This window comes from Mytilus edulis, chromosome 1, assembly GCF_963676685.1.
Source record: "Mytilus edulis chromosome 1, xbMytEdul2.2, whole genome shotgun sequence".
Classification (NCBI taxonomy): Eukaryota; Metazoa; Mollusca; class Bivalvia; order Mytilida; family Mytilidae; genus Mytilus; species Mytilus edulis.
Window position 1 is genome coordinate 5,038,645 of NC_092344.1, and position 23,323 is coordinate 5,061,967.

The window sequence follows — 23,323 nt, forward strand, 5'->3', positions numbered from 1 at the left end:
TGGAATAAATTACTTTTGGAGTGTCAAGAACTCGTTGGAAGTGCTTGATAAATTGCATGCTTATATTGGTGATTTTGAATCTGTTCAAAGTTTTGATTTTTCTACCCTGTATACCACATTGCCTCACATTCTCATTAAGAAAAAATTCACACACCTAATTAAATGGGCATTCAAAAAATCAGAATGTGAATATATATGTTCAAACTCTTTTAGGTAATTTTTTAGTAGCAATAAACAAAAAAACTATGTTAATTGGACATGCTTTGATACTATATATGCCCTTGAATTTTTACTAGATAACATTTTTGTTCGCTTTGGGGATTCCGTATATCGTCAGATTATCGGAATTCCAATGGGGACTAACTGTGCACCACTTATTGCGGACCTGTTTTTGTATTGTTATGAGTTACAATTTATGACAAAAATAAGCAAAGACCCATCGAAACAACATCTGATAAACAAATTTAATGATACTTTTAGATATTTGGATGATATTTTGGCTCTCAATAATGACGACTTCAGTATGTATATTAATGAAATTTATCCTGTTGAACTTACTTTAAATAAAGCTAATACTAACAATGACCACTGCCCTTTTCTCGATCTTGATATTTATATCACTAATGGAAAGCTGAATACTAAAATTTATGATAAAAGGGATGATTTTTCATTTCCTATCGTTAATTATCCGTTTTTAGATGGTGACGTTCCCTTGTCACCATCTTACGGTGTTTATATATTTCAACTTGTACGATTCGCTCGTGTATGTAACAATGTTTTAGATTTTAACGAAAGAAATTTATGTATTACTGAAAAATTATTACACCAGGGTTTTCGATATCACAAACTAGTCAAAACTTTTACCAAATTTTATCATCGGTATAAAGACATCATTCGTAAATATAGCTCAACATGCAGACTTCTAATACGTTCAGGTATTTCACATCCAATTTTTTATGGAAATATTCTTTATAAAGCACAAAGGTGTCAGTATTCACCTCAGAAACTTACAAAACCTTTGAATAGACTTATTAAGAAGGGATATAATTACGATACTGTTGTCAAGTCATTAAAGATTGCATATTTTAGCGTTAATATTGAGTCACTGATAAGGTCTTTGCATCGGAACTAAACACATTTATTCTAAAAACAGTTGTTGGCATGACACGGGTTATGTTCTTCTCATATATGCTATGATGGTATGATACTAAACCCCTAACGGGAAGGATTGTACCTGATGTTTATATGATGAAATCATAATCTTTCAGTCAGTTTAATTGAAGTCTGGAGCTGGCATGTCAGTTAACTGCTAGTAGTTTGTTGTTATTTATGTATTATTGTCATTTTGTTTATTTTCTTTGGTTACATCTTCTGACATCAGACTCTGACTTCTCTTGAACTGAATTTTAATGTGCGTATTGTTATGCGTTTACTTTTCTACATTGGTTAGAGGTATAGGGGGAGGGTTGAGATCTCACAAACATATTTAACCCCGCCGCATTTATGCGCCTGTCCCAAGTCAGGAGCCTCTGGCCTTTGTTAGTCTTGTATTATTTTAATTTTAGTTTCTTGTGTACAATTTGGAAACTAGTATGGGGTCCATTATCACTGGACTAGTATATATTTGTTTAGGGGCCAGCTGAAGGACGCCTCCGGGTGCGGGAATTTCTCGCTACATTGAAGACCTGTTGGTGACCCTCTGCTGTTGTTTTTTATTTGGTCGGGTTGTTGTCTCTTTGACACATTCCCCATTTCCATTCTCAATTTTATTGCTGTAACCATAGGTATGTTCACGCTAATAATTAAACGTACATAGCGTTCACTAGAAATGCGCTAAATTAACCCCTGCACATAAAGGTTGACACGACTTTTAAACACTTATTAAAACATTAAAAATATTCTTTGGAAGTGAGATAATTGTCAAATTATTATCCATAATGTGTTGGTTGTACCTAGTAATAAATTATATAAACATTGCTGTAAACGTAGAAATGTTTACGCGAGTTATTAAACGTATATCACATTCTCTAGAAATGCGCTAAAGCAACATCTGCACATACAGTTGCAATCGGAGACCTACAAAACGCACAAGGGATTGCAAACATGAAGGCTATCGAAATATGTCTTAATTCTACCTCACCATACTGTTCCAAATTTAAGTATTTCTTTCAAAAATTCTAATATAAATTTGGTTGCTCGCATTAACTAGTTATTTTCTCTTGAAAATAAAATAATAATCTAATTAAATTTTTCACAATATTCAAATTAACATTGGCATGCCACAAATTGTACAACACATCTAAATATGTAAATAAACTCATTGACCCATTGCCATCGCGGATTGCGATTTTTACCCTGAGTTTAACATTCGCCCGAAAATTGATAAAAAAAAGAAGAAAAAAAAACAGTATATAGAAAACAACATAAAAAAAACTAAGGATTGAGCAATGCGAACCCCACCAAAACAGCGGGGGGTGATCTGAGGTGCTCCGGAAGGGAAGCAGATCCTGATACACATGTGGTACCCACGTTGTTGATTATATTATTCCAAGCCCATATTGGGAGAAATGCAATTTGACTTTATTGCTACATACATTGATTAACATCATAGTTCAACAAAAAGCTTATATAATTACTATCCAGATATTTAATTTCATGGTGTTTCGACAGCTGGTCAACACGAAGATTCTAGCATTGCAGGAATGCTTTTAGTTGATGACGTCTTTAAAAGTGTTTATGGGAGATCTACTGATTAATATTGTGGTCTACAAAAACATGGTACACTTGTTTGTTGAATATTGGCTTTGAACTAGTTTTCATTAACTGTCGTTATTCTTAGATTGGTAGCTTGTGTATGTTTTCTTTTTTTTTTTATATAGATTAGTTGTAATAGATTGGTCACAAACTGATAGAACTCCGCCACATTAGAATGAATAAACCAGAAGTCTGCAGTCCTGTGTTTGTTTTTTTGTTTCAACCTATCAGCCTAAAAACGGGTCATTAGTTTTCTGCTTTGATTCATAAAACACGTTTGTTTTCCTCGGACTAATTGAAGCGTAAATCATGATCAGGGTTCTGCTTAATGTTGAAGCAAGGACGGGGACAAAACAAATACAGAAAGTTAACGACTTAGTAATACGAACCCTACCTAAAAAAAAACGTCGGGCTATCACAGGTGCTCCCTAAGGGTAGGCAACTAAAGTTCAACTAGTATCACCATCAATGCACAGAGGTCGTTTTCCGTTGTTTTTTTTGTCATTAAGTTAACAGATTCTCTTGAATAATGGAGCATTCAGAACAGGAACTATATGTACCATTTCATGACACGATTATGGCAGTGATGTCAAATTGTTCGTTTCTATGTATGTTTATTTGTTCCGTTGTTTTCCTTTCATAGTTGATGTGTTTCCTTAGGTTTTAGTTGTAACCCGGATTTGGTTTTTTTTTCTCAATTGATTTATGACTTGTGTACAGCTGTATACTACTGTTGTCAATCGACGAACAAGGTTTCACCTTAGAGGTCATGCATTTTACGTTTCCTATCACTACCACATACGTAGGTTTTATTAACAAAAGAATGTTTTATGGCACATCTTTGTTTAAAGTGTATTGTTAACATTAGTCATTAAACCCAAACAAATTCAGCCTTGGCAGACATTTCTACTTTCAGTGTCAATGTTTAACCTTACTTATGTCGGTTATCATATTCAAATACTTATCAATTGAAATTGCAAATATATTCGTATGTAATAAATCAAGATGACGCTTTTAAGTGGTAACTTATTACAGTAGCTAAAACACTTAATCAAGAATTCGAAATTAAAAGATAATAAGAGATAGTCGAAATCATAAGTCGAAGTAGAACAGACATTTTAATAAAGTGACATGCAAATAAAAAATCAATGATAGCCGATATTTTTAACAAGTCGTCTCAATAAATATCTACATGGCAAGAAGAGCAATTCCGATTTCGATTTCGATTATACTAATGGGGCATTGCATGAGGTCTCAAAGGTTTAATATCGTACGCTTCGACAGGGTAAGTCTCTCTCATTAAACCAGGTTCAACCCAGTACATGTTCTTCAAATGTCCTGTAGCAAGTCAAGAATATGGCAGTTGTTATCAAATAGTTAGTTTCTATATCTGTTGGCGTTTGTTTTTGTTGCACTTTGGTGTTTATGCCTTATTTCGCTCTCATCTGTTTCTAAAGAATAGTATCATCATTAGTTGATGATATAAAATTTCAAGAAGTTTATATATCCCGGGTCAGTACACGCGTCTGGTATATCAGGTATGAACTAAATCGAATGATGACTATTAGTGTTCAATTATTATAGTATATTGGTAGTGGAAATAATTTTTTTATCTATGATCTTGAGACTGGCTTGATATAGATACAAAGTTTGTTTTAGTAGAACAATTTCTAAGCATAATGATTTTGTAGATGGCCAATTAGTTTGATTCCCTCCCTTTTTTACTTCAAGTCAATCAAAAATCGTGACAATAAAACAAAGAACATAGGGGAACGCAGATAAATCAAAGTCGAAACCAACGATAGAAATCTAGTGATGATAGCAACCCTTTTCAGTACTGTTCAATGTAGTATTTAGATAAGTTCCGGTCAAAAATGTCTTTCAAGTACTTGAAAGTTGTTTTCAATGAAGGCATATTAATCAAAACTCTTGTGATTAATAGTGTAACAGCACTATTATGACCAAGGTGTGCTTATTTGACACACCACCATGCACTGTTATTTCCATCGTCTAGCTGTCTCAAACGGACACTTCTAATTGTGTAAGTAGTGTGATACTGATTGTAAATTGTGTTTACTTGTTAATATTGACTTATAATAATCGGTAAGCAGTAATTGGTAACACCTTATATTTAGTTAAACATGTAAATCAATCCCAGTGTTTACTTATGATACTAGAACTATTTAGGATAATAAGTAATAAATAAGATCCGTAGCAGGAAATCAATAACGTTAAAAATAATATTACAACCAGAAGCGCTACTTTAGTTTTCCAATTTTATTCATTAACATATATAACAGTTAATATTTAATAGTTATACAATGTCATTTATGTTTTTGCTGGAACGAAGTCACGGAGACGACTTACGGTTGTTGGTCGTCGATGTTATCAATTTCTATTTAAACTTTAAGGTCCGATTTGGCATCTGATATCACTACCAGTTTCGGATGAGGTTTATGTTGCTCGGTTTATATTTTTGTAATAAGTGTTGGAGGACCTGTTTGTTTTTTGTTGTCTTTCTATTTTTGCTCGACTCATGGGTTTTGAATGTCTAATTAGTAATCGTTCGACCTTTGTCTCTTTTTTATAAACCAACATTCATAACTTAAATAACATTATTTGCAAATATCATTCAAATAAATAACTCGGACACATCTCATCATTTATCATCATCAGTGATATTTTAATTGTAGTAGTACTTGCACTGCTAATGTCCATGGATACTTCTTTGTGTCGCCCCTACAGCTGGTTATATGATCCTTCGATAGTTTTACTTTGGTTTAGTTTATAATTCAAATTGTGTGAGTAAGCATGTATCTGTTAAATATATGCTATGATGTACCTGCACTGTTCAAAAGCTTGCTGTTTTAAAAGGGGAAGTAGTGTTGTCTCAACTACTTTTACTCGTGTTAATAATGGTTCAAATCCGATAATAAGTTATAATCAGTGATCAAGCCCCAAAGAGTGTCGCCTTCTTTTCCTACACGAGCAGCCACATGGTCGGGGTTTATTACCAAATACCGCAAGAAAAAAAGACAGAAATCTAACAAACTCTAAATAAACAAGATGCACTCAGGTAGGTCATTTGTCTCCTCATTTGTTGTAGTACACGTATTGTTGCTCATAAGTTATATGAAGTGATAGCTATTGTTTGTGGATACTGAAACGAGATTGTAGCAAGCTACGATACATACAAGCTTGGTTTATGATAGCTTCTTTGTAGTAGCAAAACAATTAAAACATGTTATTGTAAGATTTCTAAAACATTCATGTGTTGATTTTAGTCTCTGGTGCATGATTTTTAATTATTAGTTGTTTTTGCCTTTAACTAGCTTTCAGTAACTGCAAGTACTCTCAAATCGAACTTGTGTGTTAATTTGGCCATTTAATCATCTAGCCCCTTATTTTGTTGATTTTGTATTTACATTGTATCATAGATCAAATGTTCATTGTATGTTCAATTGTTTTTTTTTTATTAAATATATCTTTTGAATGCGTAAATCAATTTCAATTGATATTTCATAGTATGTCTTTCTATGTTGTCATGTTACACTATTGTTGCAGGTAAGGGTGAAGGTTGGTACCTATTAAAACGTCTAAACCCACTGAATGTCTTTGCACCTGTCCCAAGTCAAAAATCTGATTTTCAGTGGTTATCGTTTTTTTATGTGGTTCATAAGTGTTTCTCGTTTCCCGCTTTGTTTAATTTACATTAGACAGTTGGGTTTTCCCCGTTTTTACACTAGTCATTTTTAGGGGCTCTTTGTAACTTGCTGTTGGATGAATTGGTATCTCATTGGTATCTTTTATGAGTTTATTTAACACATCTTATATCTACAAAAAAAACCCAACAGGTTAAAACCTTAGGTTTAAGTTTCATTTTCATGTTGCTCACACGTACGAATGTACATGGCATTATGTTTCCCAAGTCTATGTGTTATTCGTTCGTTTATTGGATGGAAGTTTGTCTTTATGGTAATTTAAAGAGAGGCGAAAGATACCAGAAGAACATTCAAACTCATAAGTCGAAAATAGAATCCTAAACTGACAACGACATGGTTTAACAAGGAAAAGACAAACAGACAAACACTAGAACACAAAACACAACATAGAATACTTCGGACTGGGAAACACGAACCTAATCAAAATCTGATCGAAGATGCTATAAAGTTGTTATCAAATAACTTAAGACTTCGTAAACAAGCTCATTTTGATGCGAAATTGAATTAAATATATGACTATTTTGAAAATAGATCTAAGTTTACGCTGATCTTGGAAATGTTAGATAGCGTGAGTGGGACATGTGTCATTTGTTTTAAAACGATGTGTTCCAAGGCTGATGATTTGTCAAACAAAGTTCTTAAAGGGAAGTAACAAAAGTCGTGATGCTATAACCTGCTATTCAAAGCCAATGACGTCGGTGAAATTGAATTTTATCAATAGATAGAGTGGGATATCGTATGTTCGGTCGTATGTTGCTTAATTAAAAACAAAAAAGTTAGTAATTAAATTTTATACATTAATATGATGCTTCTGTGTGTCATCTTTGTTGAAGGTTCATTGTTAAAAATAGTTATAAAACCCAAAATACTTTCAGCCTTCAATGTGTATTAAGTGTCAATATTTACTTATTTTAGTCGGTTATCATATTCAAATACGTATCAACTGATATTGAAAATATACCATTAAATAATAAATGGAGATGACGCATTAGACTAATGACGTCACGTAGTAATTCATGTTTTGAAAGTAAGTAAGAAGTGGCAATATAATTCATATGTCGTAAAAAATTAACAGCACCATTGTCTTCAGGAAATACAGAGACAAACAATAACAAACAAGACGTTACGCAACAAGAATCTCACATGACAACAAGGGTTAAACTGGAGTTTTGAAAATATAAATCGAAGCTGATAAACTATGCATACAGATTAGTCACAAGTCAGAAGTATATTGTATGAAGAAAAATTAACGTTTGAAAGTAGATATGAGAGCAAACATTTAGATGATAGCTATTATAATTTTATTAAAGTGGACTAATATATAACATAAATAATCGTATTGATAACTATTTTGGCTTAAAGCTTCGTCAATGTTAATATTGTTTTTACATATTGCCCTTGTATATAAGTAACGTAGCGCAAATCTTTACATTTTTATTTATTTTGAACAGTCACTTGCGTTTCAAAGTACGTAATGTAATGCAAAACACTAACAAAAGCTTAATCATCAGACAAAAAAGTCTTGTAGTTCAAAATAAATCCCTCAATTTGTCATACTAGACAATATGCAGTCTATGATGTAGACGGAACTGCCAATGGTTTTGGACCAGCTACGGTATTTGCATATTTCTTTTAAGGGACGTATTCTACTTTCATAGCAGTGCTTAGCACGTCAAAACAATTTCAATTTTCTACTCGCTCAGTCTACAAGTCTATATAACTATTATAATCCAGCACGAATGCTTTTAGCTTAATACGTCCTTAACATTGTCCATTGGAGAAGTGCTGATTTATATTGTCGTCTTCGAACATATGTTAGACTTGTTAGTTGAATATTGGATTTGAACTAGCTTTAGTTACTGTGGTTATTCTTAGATTGGTACCTTACGTATTTTGTCTGTTATTTTGAGATAAGATCTAATCAGAAGGGACAAGAGTGAGTAATTTTCAACTGATTTGCAAGTGGAGCCAAACTAGAAGTACCTGTTACTCATAGAAGTACAATTCGGTGATTAGTTTCATTTGGTCACAATCGAGATAAACAGGTCGCTTCCTGTTGATTTTTATTTTGCCATGATGTTGACAGATTCTCTTTACTGTTGATGCATGTTATAGCCCGTCGACGAACAGTTTTCACTCACTTTGATTTTCATGCCTTTTCCGTACGTAGGGTTTTATTAACAAAAAGAATGTTGTATGTGTCTTCTTTGTTTAAAGTGTACTGTTAACATTAGTCATTAAACCCAAACAAATTCAGCCTTGACAGACATTTCTACTTTGAGTGTCAATGTTTAACTTACTTATGTCGGTTATCATATTCAAATACTTATCAACTGATTTCGCAAATAAGTTCGGATATAATAAATCAAGATGAAGCTCTTATGTTGTGACTTATTACAGTAGCTAAAACACTTAATCAAAAAATTCACAATAAAAAGATAACAAGAGATAGTCAAAATCATAAGTCGAAGTAGAACAAACATAATAACATAGAAGCAAACATTTCACGCAAATAAAAATTAAATGACTCGTTATTTTAACTAGTCTTCTTAAGATATATATATATAGCAAGAAGAGACATTTCGATAAATTTTACACAAATCAAGGTAACACTACCAAATTGCATGAGATCCTAAAGGTGAGATACCGTACGCGTCTCTTTTTAAACATGCATCACCAACACTGCGAATCCACACCTGGTCCAAATGACACAATCAGTACATTTCAAATAAAACTATTTGTTAAAATAATTGTGTACAGTAAATTGTGTTCTTACGTTAATTTACGTTAAAATAGTTCGACTTTATGTATTATTTCGCTCTTATCTGTTTCCAAATAATAGTATCACTAGTTGATGATATCATCTTTCAAGAAGTTAATAAATCCTGGAACGGTACTCAGGTCTGTTCAACAGGTATGAAATATACCGAATGATGTTTATCTAGTTTTAAATTTATGCAATGCTATCAGATTATTTCATGGCATGACTCGAGGGCTGATAATACATGCGATATGAAAAATGATATGTTATGATCTTTTTATCATATGCTTCAACACTGGAGAAAAATAACAGATTCATATATTGATCCATTTACGTGGTTTCCAAATAGAAGTTCAAAGAGTGAAAAGTACACGGACGTCGGACCCCAATTTAGTACTTTCGAAATGAAATCTTTTTATCATATGCCTCAACAGAGAAGAAAATAATTTTAATGTGGACGAATTAACAACAACAAAAAATCAGCAATATGCATAATGAACACTGTTTGGTAAAGTCAACTTTTTAAAAGTAACTTTCTAAATTATGTTTGAAACTTTTTAAAAATGCATTTATTTAATAATTTGTTTGTCTTTTTTGTTTTTGTTTTTGTTTTTTTTTTTTATTATTTTACACAATATACTTTCCAGTATCCTAATAATTGTTTTGTACACTACTTTGTTATGTTTTTCACTGAAAATGTAGCATTGAGGTGTATTTTCCGGAATTTGCCGAGTGTCACCGGAATGCCATGCGATAACGTAACGGAAAGGCATGTGATAACAGTCGAAGCATGTGATAAACTTTTCATATCAGCCCGCTAAGCACCAATTCGAAAAATATGGAATTTACGTTAATCTAATGCTATTATCATACAGTAAAAATCATGTTATTTAGTCTTAATATATGATAATAATTTTTATTGGAAACTGAAAGGAAAAAAAAGTTATCCACGTTCCTTTCATTGTCTTGATTTAAATACAAATATTTTGTTAAAGTAGAACGATTTCTAAGCATAATGATTATTGTGTCGTCGGGCCAATTATACCGTAATATATGGTAAGGATTTTACTCATTAGTTCAATTACCCTTCTTTTTTTTATCAAGACTTTAAACAAAAAGCCTGCACGTCAAACTGAAACCAAAAAAAAGACAGAACACGAATATAGGGGAACGCAGATTATTGTCAAAACATGATAGGGATGATGGCAGCGCTTTTCATGTCTATGTAACAGTTTAGTAATCAATAGTTAGCAAAGGTTCCAGGCTTATAATTTGATACGCCAGACGCGCGTTTCCTCTACACAAAACTCATCACTTTTAGAAGTGTTACATCTTTATGACCAAGGTGTGTTTATTTGACATGCCACCATTCCATCGTCTAGCTGTCTCGAACATACACTTCTAATTGTGTAAGTGATGGGATATTGATTGTAGATTGAGTGTTTACTTGTTAATATTGACTTTTAAAAATCGGTAAGCAGTATTTGGTAACACCTTATATTTGGTTTAACATGTAAATCAATCCCAGTGTTTACTTATGAAACTAGAATTATTTAGGATAATAAGTAATAAATAAGATTCGTAGCAGGAAATCAATAACGTATAAAAGAATATTACAACCAGAAGCGCTACTTTAGTTTTCCAATTTTATTCATTAAAATACATAACAGTTAATATTTAATATTTATACAATGTCATTTATGTCTTTTCTGTTAATTGCTGTATCATTTTGGTCTCAAACCACATCTTCTTTGTATATTTACGATATCTTAACTTACATCTAGAAATTGACAATGAGGGTTGGTTGGAAACAAAACTTTACGACAAAAAAGATGATTTCAGCTTTCCACTTGTGAACTTTCAATTTCTAAGTAGCAATATTCCAGCAACACCTGCATATGGGGTATATGCATCCCAATTGATACGATATTCCCGTTTTATTTCCTATCATGATTTCATGATAGAGGGTTACTGCTCACAAGGAAGCTATTAAACCAAGAGTTCCAAATGGTGAAGTTGAAATCATCCCTTCGTAAATTTTACGGACGCCATCACGAGTTGGTTGACCGTTATGGAATAACCGTTTAACAGATGATATCGGATATGTTTCTTACGTCGTAACTACAATCCACCTTCCCTTTTATGAATGTGACCTACCGAATTAGACTATTTACCGGATTTGTTATAACATGAGCAAGACGACGGCTGCCACATGTGGAGCAGGATCTGCTTACCCTTCCGGAGCACCTGAGATCACCCCCAGTTTTTGGTGGAGTTCGTTTGTTTATTCTTTAGTTTTCTATGTTGTGTTTTCGATTTATGAGTTTGACTGTCCCTCTGATATCTTTTGTCCCTCTTTTACGATTGAATGGCTTCGTCGATATCACCATTGTTCAACTTAAGGTCCGATTTGGCATCTGGTATCACTACCAGTAATCATGACCCTGTTGCTCAGTCTTTAGGTTTTGTATGAAGTTTTAGAGGCATTGTTTCTCTTTTCGTCGTCTTTCGTGATTTGCCATTAAGTGGTAGTTTCTCCTCGGGTTTTGAATGTGTAGTGGTATTCGTTCGACCTCTGTCTCTTTTTTATAAACCAAAAATGAGAATTCGAATTGCATTATTTTGCAAATCTCATTTAAATGTACATCTTGAACACATCTCATCACTTATAGTTAATTGACTAACACAGTTTACCGGTTAACATTTATGGATAAGTATTAGTTCATTGACTTACACAGTTTACCGGTTAACATTCATTGACTTACACAAATTACCGGTTAACATTCATTGACTTACACAGTTTACCGGTTAACATTTAAGTATCAGGTCAGTTTAAGGATCCATAATATTTTAATTGTTGTTGTACTTGCACTTCTAAAGTATATGGATTCGTTTTGGCTTCACCCCTACAGTTAGGGTCCGTTGATATTATTAGTTAGGTGTAGTTTATAATCTATATTGTTTGAGTAGCTAATGTATATTTTAAACATTCAGTGTTGTACTTGCACTGTTCAGAAGCCCACTTTTGTAAAAGGAGAAGTATCGTTGTCTCTTTTCACTCGTCGTGTTAATTCTGGATTAAATATGATGACTTATAACTTCCTACGTTTACCTAAGTTCGTTATGAACGCAGGATCTGTTGCTCCTCTATGTTCATCGTGTCTTCTACCGTAATGTCTTCTTTTTCGGCTACTCTATTTGTGTGTTGTTTATACTCAATTGTATAGTCTAATTTTATACGACGGACCAGTTACTGCAAGGAAACCCACAAGACTAACAAATTCCACTTAAATTAAATGTACTCGGGTAAGCTATTTGTTTCTGCATTAGTTGAACTCGTATTGTTGCTCATAAGTTAAATCAAGTGATTTATATTGATTGAGGAAAGGAAAGCGAGATTATAGCTACAAAAAATAGAATGCATACGTCGTCTATGACTGTTTTTATAAACAAATAATTTGAACAAGCTATTTAAGGAATGACTGTAATATTTTTCTGTCTGTGAAGAAATAACATGATAAATGTGGTGCATACTGAATAACCGCGTAGCGGGTTATTTTAAAGTATGCATCACAATTTTTATGTTATTTTCTTAAAATTTTAAATATAAATTCAATTTTCAACCGGAGAAAACCCATGAAAAAACGTTGATGACGTAACGGTCACATGACTATAAAAATGAGAATGGAAATGAGGAATGTGCCAAAGAGACAACAACCCGACCATAGAACAGACAACAGCAGAAGGTCACAAACAGGTCTTCAATGTAATGAGAAATTCTCGCACCCGGAGGCGTCCTTCAGCTGGCCCCCAAACAAATATATACTGGTTCAGTGATAATGAACACCATACTAAACTCCAAATTATACACAAGAAACTAAAAGTTAAAATAATACAAGACTAACAAAGGCCAGAGGCTCCTGACTTGGGACAGGCGCAAAAATGCGGCGGGGTTAAACATGTTTGTGAGATCTCAACCCTCCCCCTATACCTCTAGCCAATGCAGAAAAGTAAACGCATAACAATACGCACATTAAAATTCAGTTCAAGAGAAGTCCGAGTTTGATGTCAGAAGATGTAACCAAAGAAAATAAACAGAATGACAATAATACATAAATAACATCAGACTACTAGCAGTTAACTGACATGCCAGCTCCGAACTTCAATTAAACTGATTGAAATATTATGTCTTCATCATATGAATATCAGGCACAATCCTCCCCGTGAGGGGTTTAGTATCATACCATCATAACATATATGAGAAGAACATAACCCGTGTCATGCCAACAACTGGTTTATTAATAATAAATGTGTTTAGTTCCGATGCAAAGACCCTATAAGTGAATCAATATTAACGCCAAAATATACAATCTTTAATGACCTGACAACAGTATCGTAACTATATCCCTTCTTAATAAGTCTATTTAAAGGTTTTGTTAGCTTCTGAGGTGAATACTGACATTTTTGTGCTTTATAAAGAATATTTCCATAAAATATTGGATGTGAAATACCTGAACGTATAAGAAGTCTGCATGTTGAGCTATATTTACGAATGATGTCCTTATACCGATGATAAAATTTAGTAAATGTTTTGACTAGTTTGTGATATCGAAAACCTTGGTGTAATAATTTTTCAGTAATACATAAATTTCTCTCGTTAAAATCTAAAACATTGTTACATACACGAGCGAATCGTACAAGTTGAGATATATAAACACCGTAAGATGGTGACAAGGGAACATCACCATCTAAAAATGGATAATTAACGATAGGAAATAAGAAATCATCTCTTTTATCATAAATTTTAGTATTTTAATTTTAAGCCTTCCGTTAATGATATATATATATCAAGATCGAGGAAAGGGCAGTGGTCATTTTTAGTATTAGCTTTATTTAAAGTAAGTTCAACAGGATAAATTTCTTTAGAATACATACTGAAGTCGTCATTATTGAGAGCTAAAATATCATCCAAATATCTAAAAGTATTATTAAATTTATGTATCATATGTTGTTTCGATGGGTCTTTGCCGATTTTTGTCATAAATTGTAACTCATAACAATACAAAAACAGGTCCACAATAAGTGGTGCACAGTTAGTCCCCATTGGAATTCCGATAACCTGACGATAAATGGAATCTCCAAAGCGAACAAAAATGTTATCTAGTAAAAATTCAAGAGCAGATATAGTATCAAAGCATGTCCAATTGACATAGTTTTTTGTTTATTGCTACTGAAAATGACCTAAAAGAGTTTGAACATATGTATTCACATTCTGACTTTTTAAATGCCCATTTAATTATGTGTGTGAATTTTTTCTTAATGAGAATGTGAGGCAATGTGGTATATAGGGTAGAAAAATCAAAACTTTGAACAGATTCAAAATCACCAATATAAGCATGCAATTTATCAAGTTCTTCCAACGAGTTTTTGACACTCCAAAAGTAATTAATTCCACTATTTTCGAAGGCCTTATTTGAACAATTTATTATCAGGTTTTTGATTGTACCAAGTGTACTGGTAAGAAGAATAGATAATTTAGTGGTGGAACAATGGCTTGAAAACGAAATAAATCTATATTTGTAAGGTGTTTTGTGTAGTTTCGGAAGCCAATACATAGTTGGGACTTTCATTGTTTTTGGTTCTTCTTGTAAAGCGGTAGCTAAAAGTTTATGTTTGTTACAGATGTCGTTTTCTGAAAATGGAGTCAGTTGGAATGTTGGTGAATTGGTGATTTCTTTTTGTAGAACCTCAATGTAAAATTTACGTCAAACAATAATAATATTATTAGCAGCTTTATCGGCCGGGACAAAAACAAATTCCTTGGCTAGTTCTTTTAGTTGATGTTTGATACGAGAAATAGGTTTATTGTGGTTATTGTTTAGAGTAAAATGTTCTTTAAAATGTTGAATACGTATATCAACAATGTTTATTACTGAATTAAAAAAAGAGTCCAAAGATTTTTGTCAGCTTGTTCCCGTTTTATCCATTTCAAACAGTAAGTACGGAGTGAGTCGTGGATGATATCACGACACTCATTCCAATTAATAGTTGAAAGGGGGTGGCGATATTTAGGTCCTTTACTGAGGAATGATTTCAACTCTCGGTCTTGAACGATGTTAAGATCTCCTGTTATAACATGGGAAATGGGTCCATAAATGTATTTGGAATTACTGCAATTACGTGAAGTAGGTGTATTTTCACTGATATTAACATCTTTACACAATTGGCTATAATTAAACACAAATTTCCGGGTAGATTTCTTGTAAATATAAAAAATAAGAGGGAACTCAGTATTATCAAAATATTAAGGAATCTGTTCTTTAACAGAATGGTCGTTAAAAATACCAGCAATATTAACAAAATCAAAACCTTTATTGACATACTTTATTTTAATAAAATGTTTTTTAAGATCTAAATATATGAGATGGTAAACAAAACGTAAATGGCATAATGTTTCCAGTCTCTGTGTTGCTCGTCCATTCGTCTCGTGTCGGGCGGATATTTTCGCTTATGATTGTTTAGATTATGAATTTGTTACCAAATAACCTGAAACTTGGTACCCAACTTTATTATGATGTGAAATTAATAAAACATATGACAAAATAGTTAAAAGTTTTTGAGTATCAATGAACTCAGACATGTTAGATTGCGTGTCCTCTGGCTACTTTCATATTGTATTGTCAAATCTACAATCCTAATTTTAAACAACTATAAATATATTTTATAAGGTTATTTTCACGTTTTACTACAAATGAAAGAGGCACATGTCTATTTGGAAAAATGTGAATCACAAAACTACTAAATTCCGAGGAAAATTTAAAACGGAACGTCCCTAATCAAATGTCAAAAACAAATGGAAAACAACTGTCGTATTCCTGACTTGGTACAGGCATTTTCTTATGTTGAAAATGGCGGATTGAAGCTGGTTTTATAGCTAGCTAAACCTCTCATTTGTATGAAAGTCGCACCAAATTCCGTTATACTGACAAGGATATGTGGACAAAACAAACAGACATAATAGAACATTCATCTTTTCACTTAAGACACACCAATTATTTATTACTCGTGGCTTGCAAACCAAACTTGTTTTTGAACAATTTGCAAGCTATCGGGTTTTTTTCGCTGAGCTATAATTAAATTTGCAGATCTCACAATGTTTATGGGGAGTTTATTCAAAACCACTTTATCGATGATACTGCTAAAGGAGGTTTCCACCTCGAGGGTTCCCTCTCTCTCTCTATCGAAATTTTAGGGTCCTCAATCCTCAATCTTTTCAACTTTGTACTTTATTTTGACATTGAACCGGCGAATCAACATATGGCGGGATTGAAAGTAGTCATCTATATATCTTGAATAACAAACAAGTACATAAAGTAAATGAGCGTTATGGAATATATTAATGTTGGTGGCAATCAAGAAAATATGGAAACACAATGTCTTAAAGAAAAAGTTGTGTGTAAGAAATATTCCTATCATTCAAGTCATAATGGCATCCGTAATGGTGACGAACAATCTATAACGAAACTAAATAAATTTGATTGCAGCTTGCATCACTTAAATACATTTTTCAGTCGCTATTTGTATTTCATACGCGAACAAAATGCTTCTGTGTGTTATCTTTGTTGAAGTTGCCTGGTTAAATTTCGTTATTAGATTTATTAAATCAAAAGTTGTAGATGTCACAAATATAAGCACAGACATTTTAAGTGTCAATATTTACCTATTTTGTCGGTTATCATATTCAAATACTTATCAGCTGATACTGCAAATACACAATACAATAATAAATCAAGATGACGCATTAGACTAATGACGTCACGTAGTAAATCATGTTTTCAAATGTAAATATGGACGAAGTGGCAATCGGAGTCATAAGTCGTAAAGGAACATACATCGTTGGCTACAGAAAATACAGAGACAAATAACAACAAACAATATATTGTTTCATTAAAGATGCTTCGTTTCATTAAGGTACGATTTCAAAATAAAGATTTCATCAATGTATGTCACTGATGAGTCTTTTGTAGACGAAACGCGCGTCTGGCGTATATACTAAATTTAGTCCTGGTATCTATGACGAGTTTATTTACAACCACTGGGTCGATGCTCTTCGTACTTTATTTGACCTTTTTAACTTTTTGGATTGGAGCGTCACTGATGAGTCTTTTGTAGACGAAACGCGCGTCTGGCGTATATAGTAAATTTAGTCCTGGTATATATGATGAGTTTATCTAAACAGTTTGTTATGGTACTTCATCAAGGAAACTATTACATGTAAACACATTAAAGTCGCCAGATGCAAACACCCAGGTAGTGAACTACCACTGAATTATATAAACTCTCAAACAAGTAAGCAAAAAGTAAAATCACAATAAAACTGAACTCCGAGGAAAATTTAATCGTAAAGTCCCTAATCAAAATGGCAAAAATCAAATGACAAAACACATCAAACGAATGGACAACAACGGTCATATTCCTGACTTGGTACAGGCTTTTTCAAATGTAGAAAATGGTGGATTGAGCCTGCTTTTATAATGATAAACCTCTCATTTATATGACACCCGCATCAAATTCCGAGGGAACATCCTTAATTTCATACTAATCATTCTTGCCTTGAAATATGTGATTTTTCGTTTTAATTTTTTGGTTCCTTTTTTATGTAATGTTTACCCCAATCTCTAATTGTTTATCCATGTTTATGTAATTTTGTCCTCGATCTGAACTGATACATTGTCAAACGAATGTCCACTAGTATTAAACTATCCGGCCGTTTAAATAGTTTAGCTGCTGAGATAGGAAAATATCTAATAGTAGTTAAGAAATTACATAATCATGAATGGTTGAAAAAGGAAAGTCAAAATGGCAAGGTAAGACATTAATAAATATTCAAATAAGTAATATAAATATTGATGGTGATAATATTAATTTCATGTTTAAGGGTTTGCATTTAAATAGTTGAAAAGAATTGTCAAGTTTTCCTTTTACCTAAATTTCAGTCTTGATCAGATGATCTGTTCCTTTTCTACAGAAGGACACGCTTGTGTAATAAACAAGAGCACGTTGAAAGGAAATTATTTTAGCTGATCTGAAATTATTCATTAAAACTAAAAGAAGATATCAGGAAAAACAACTGCAGCTCCATTGTGTGGATTTGTTATACTATAATTCAATTAGGATGAATGTTATTCTGTAACGTATATCCAGTTTGGCTATAAAATTGTTTTTTCCCTTTCTTAGTTCGATTAAATCATTTTTCGAACGACAATTGGTTTGATCAATTTACACTTATTTTAGTAGTTGACGCTCATTTCTTTTTCCATAATATTAAATATGCAGTTGGTTATTTTTCTGAATTTTAATTTGCCTGGAATCAATAACAAGATTGAAATTTTATCAGATATTTGTAGCCGTAACAAATATATTTCTACGCGTTTATTAGATGACGAAGAGCTTAAAGTGATATGGCTGCTTATAACGCCAGAGTTGAAATTGGAAACCATAGATGAATTGAACTGGGGAAAAAAGCATAATTATTAGAGTACATGCTAACTGAAAAACATGAATTTCTCACTAATGAAACGATAGACTCTACCCGGATGATGAAGCACCTGTTTAGGCTTGGGTGACAGTTATAAATTACAGACTTGTACAGTGAATATGATCTGCACATCCAACCGCCACGAGTATACTCAATTTTTGACCATCAAATAAATCTGAAAATACATCACAGTTACAAATATACCTCCTTATTGTTCCAAACTTTTTTTTATGCAGCCAATTTCAACTACTGATAACTGCAGGATTACTGTTTGTGTTTACTACAGCAGTACCAAAAACTTGTAACAAACGGTGTTACCCTGGCAATGATTGTTTCCCGTCCTTGACGGAAATTTCAATGTTCCAGCATTTAATTGATGGTTACGTTGTACTCCCGTCGAACAACACATACACAGATGTTATAAGTATGCACAACAAATTATTTACAAGGTAATGTTAAAAAACATAAATATTTAAGTTATAGTATTTTCCTGCCGTAGAAACTAGAGAAAAAACAGTATTTATTAGTAGTTTTCATTTCTCTGTCTCTATGATATCGTTTTGTGTACACTATTCAGTTGAAGGAAATCAATTTAGGAGCTCTGTGATTGGATGAACGAGTACGAAATATTTGTTTTCATTTATTGATGAAGTATTTTAAAATGGATTAAAAATTTTGAAACCCCATAAAAATGTTTTATTTGGATCCTTCATAAACGCTTTTGATTTTTAATTATTATAACCTATAATATAATGACGGTATGCATGAATACTATAAACAGGTTTGTTAGGAAGGTGCCCATATTGTCATTTGGATTCATTTTTAAAACCGAATAATAAAAATCTCTCGTTCTCACTCAACTTTCTTGTGCCGATTTTTATAACAAAAAGTAGCTAATTCAGATAATCTCAGTATTACCGCTTCTTGTGACAAAATACTACAGTTTTCCGGACGGGCTTAAAAATGTAAGGAGCTGATAACATTTATGTAGCTATAACCAGAAGAATTTCATTTCAATCTATGGGACTATAGTGTAACCATTATTTGTAAGGATAAGGCATAAATCTAAATTAGTTTGTCAATAAGAACAATATGGTGTAGGGATCTATATTTCAAATTGAAATGTACACTATGATAAACAGTAAATTACTAATATATACATATATAATCATAAAATTAATAAAAGATACGTTTACAGGTTTCCAGCAATCGTTGTCATGGTTCTTTCAACGGACGACATCAAACAGTCGATGTTGTTTGCCAGGAAATTCAACCTGCACGTGGTCGTGAAGTCGTCTGGTCACGATTATATTGGTCGATCAAGTTGGTCTGGTAGTATTCAGATAAACTTGGGATACATGAGAAAAATGAATGTACAGTTAAGTTCATCAAGATCTGTGGACGGTGAATTAACAGTCGAAGGTGGAGCAAACTGGCAAGAGATTTACCAAGAAGTATGTATGCATATATATGTCTAGTTAATGAAGACCACCATCGTGCATACAAAACTATATGCTTTGATAATACTAATTATTGTCATAAACTTGTGTGTTATTTTTCATGCATATAAGAAACTTACATGATCCTAAGATACGATAGTCGGATAAATAGCATCACATAACAGACTAGGAAAGTTTTCAGTAGTGGCTGTGTCAAAATGTCGAAAAATATAAGACCGATTTCTTCTCTCCTCTTTATAATTATATTAATTGTAGCAATAAACAAGTTTTTAGATAATCATATTTTGCTTTGTTTTGCAGGTAGATAAATATAACAGAGTTGTTGTCGGTGGCAGCTCTCAGACAGTGTCCCCTAGTGGCTACACACTAGGTGGAGGACATAGCATACTGTCCCGGATGTTGGGATTGGCAGTTGATCAAGTTTTGGAAATGACAGTTAGCTTGGGTTTTTTTTTATCTCTTCTTTTAGAACAAAACAAAACTAAGTTGGAAAATATTACCGAATGCACATCACATCCAACTATTAACAAGAGAGCATTTGATATATTTAAGAATCGTCATAATTATATCGGTCCCGTGTCCGAAACAAATGTTACATACGTGGTAACTGCAGTTTTCCTTGTTTGGTTAGGATTTTAACTTAAACAGATGCATGACATTTTGGATTCTAGTTACCAATCTTTTTATACTCCATAGAAAGAAGGAAATCACAAAAGTACAGAACTCTGAAGAAAATTTAAAACGGAAAGTCTTTAATTAAATGACCAGATCAAAAGCTCAAACACATCAAGAAACGAACGGAGAAAAACTGTAGAACATAAATTCCATACTTAACACTTTTTTGATAAATCGAGTATGCCATTAAGAATAGTTACACATTCATACATGTGAAATCACTAATAATAATATATAGTATATGTTTTAAATTGTCCTTGTAAACATACTTGTATTTTGAAACCTTGAACTAATCACAACAGGCCATATATGCTTTGCATTTATTTTTATTTCCTCTCTATAAATACTAGTATGCAGCTTTGGGACCATGTATTTTGGCAGTGTCCACTTGTTCCAAATATGCCTACATCGGGACATGAAACTTGAAAACAATTTTCGTCTTATGAAGTATGTAGATGGAATCAACAAAATCAATTTGTGAAAAAAAACATGAAACTTCCAGATAAGATTCAGTATGCTTTTTAGTTCGTATATACATATATTATTTATTTGTATCTGAACAGGTCATAACAGTGAACGGGAGTATTATTAAGTGCACCAATCATATGTCACATGTAACTAATCCAGATGGCAGCTTTTCTACGTCTTCAGACAATTCACTCTTTTGGGCTCTTAGAGGAGGCGGTGGGGGAACATTTGGTATCGTATCATCGTTTACTTTCAAACTTTACAAGGTCAAACATCAATATGTCAAGGTTACTATGTCTTATCCGTTATCCATCAATGGAAATTCCTCAGTTGGACAAGAGGTAATGCTATTTTATTCAAATTTTGTCAAAGGAATGCCTAACGAATGGGGAGGATATTCCTTTCTCTCAAATGCACAACAGTCCACTAAAACTAACGACTCTGTGATCGGCACTTTAGGGTTTTTGTATTGCCACTATGGTGGATGGAATGATTCCAGTAGGAAATACATGGATTTATGGAATGATTTCCACCCCGAATGGAGATTGGAATACACTGTTTGGAACATCTCTACCTTCTGGGAAGGCTTTGGAAGCGTTATGACCGCCAGTCCATGGAGCAGAGTGTACGTCACTGGGTCGTTTATACAGGAGGCGGGAATGGACACAAATTTTCTCGACTTTATTGTTGATACTATGACACGGCCGATTAATGCCACTAACCCGCTGTATGCCTGTGTTGGAACACATTTAGGAGGTAGGTTTTATCAGTTTAATCTTTTGTGTAACTTTAATTAGTTTTTTAGTTTGATTAATTTGATCAATTTACCATTTACGTCCTTCGCATGGAGTGCAAACTTTTTCTGTCCTATTTCGCAAATATGAAAACGGGAACAAAAAACTGAGCACGGAAGGCATTCGAAACCAAAGAAAAATTATGCGCTAACTTTTACATGCCTATTTAGGTGTAATATTATTAGAAGAAATAATGGTTATATTGCAATATTATAACATTTTTTAAAAATTATACAGCTCTGAGTAACATTCCAATGTATGTTAAATAGTGAAACGTTTTTAAAAAGGGGCAGAAGAACCAAGGAGACATTCAAAGTAATAAGTGGAAAAGAAAATGACAACGGGTATAATAAGGAATCTTTGATACTCAAATTTAACCAGTTTTCATCAGCTCTCTGGTCTTGAATGTCTTGAATGCAATAACAATTTAACAGATATAAACTGTTTTCTTTATAGGAAAAGTATCTGATTTTAGTGATACTCCGACCCATCCAGGTTTTAGACATGCCAGATTATGCCTTGGATGTGTTGTGGCGATACCTGACATCAAACGTGAGGACTTCTATATTAAAAAAGGAAAAGAACTCAGTCAACGCCTAATATCATACGGCAATGGAACATACGTTAACGAAGCTGCAGAATACATGCCTGATTGGCAACAAAATTATTGGGGACCACATTATAGACGGTTGTTATCGATAAAGAGAGAGGTTGATCCGGATAACATTTTGACATGTCATCATTGTGTCGGTTCTGAACTTTGAGATCATTTTAAAATTTCCATTTAATAAAATATATGAAGTCCTCTTATTGGCGTCTTACTAGGTTTACATTTATTATTTAACTTTAAACATTTTGGCCTCGATCATCACTGAAGAGACTATAATTTTCACAATGCGTGTATGGTGTCATAAAATTGGTACCGTTATTGTCCACACGTATCTCTTTTTTATTTTAAGAATCAAAATCGGAGAAACAATTTTTGAAAGAACATGTAAATATTTTTTAGCACATTTGAATGCATGAATTTAATAATATTTATTACGCAGGAAATATAAAAAAAAAAGTTCGCTGGTTGTAAAGTGTTCATGTTTACATTTGAAATTTGCTATCTTGAATTCTAATTTCAAGTACTTTGAATATGGATATAT

At 32.9% G+C, this 23,323-nt stretch overlaps 1 protein-coding gene across 1 annotated transcript; it reads left to right on the forward strand.

The window, feature by feature from the left end:
• The first annotated feature begins 18,991 nt into the window (after positions 1-18,991).
• Positions 18,992-22,982, forward strand: LOC139519104 (uncharacterized). Its single transcript, XM_071310906.1, has 5 exons — positions 18,992-19,224; positions 19,974-20,229; positions 20,536-20,670; positions 21,474-22,134; positions 22,629-22,982. Exons 1-5 carry the CDS (start codon positions 19,133-19,135, stop codon positions 22,934-22,936), a joined length of 1,452 nt encoding a protein of 483 aa, XP_071167007.1. The 5' UTR covers positions 18,992-19,132; the 3' UTR covers positions 22,937-22,982.
• Positions 22,983-23,323: the final 341 nt, after the last annotated feature.

Bases quoted from the DNA above. Each gene is read 5' to 3' on its own strand.
- LOC139519104 (XM_071310906.1), top strand. From the start codon at position 19,133: ATGTTCCAGCATTTAATTGATGGTTACGTTGTACTCCCGTCGAACAAC. The intron at 20,230-20,535 runs GTATGTATGCAT...TTTGTTTTGCAG, and splicing joins GGCAAGAGATTTACCAAGAA to GTAGATAAATATAACAGAGT. The intron at 20,671-21,473 runs GTTAGCTTGGGT...GTATCTGAACAG, and splicing joins ATCAAGTTTTGGAAATGACA to GTCATAACAGTGAACGGGAG.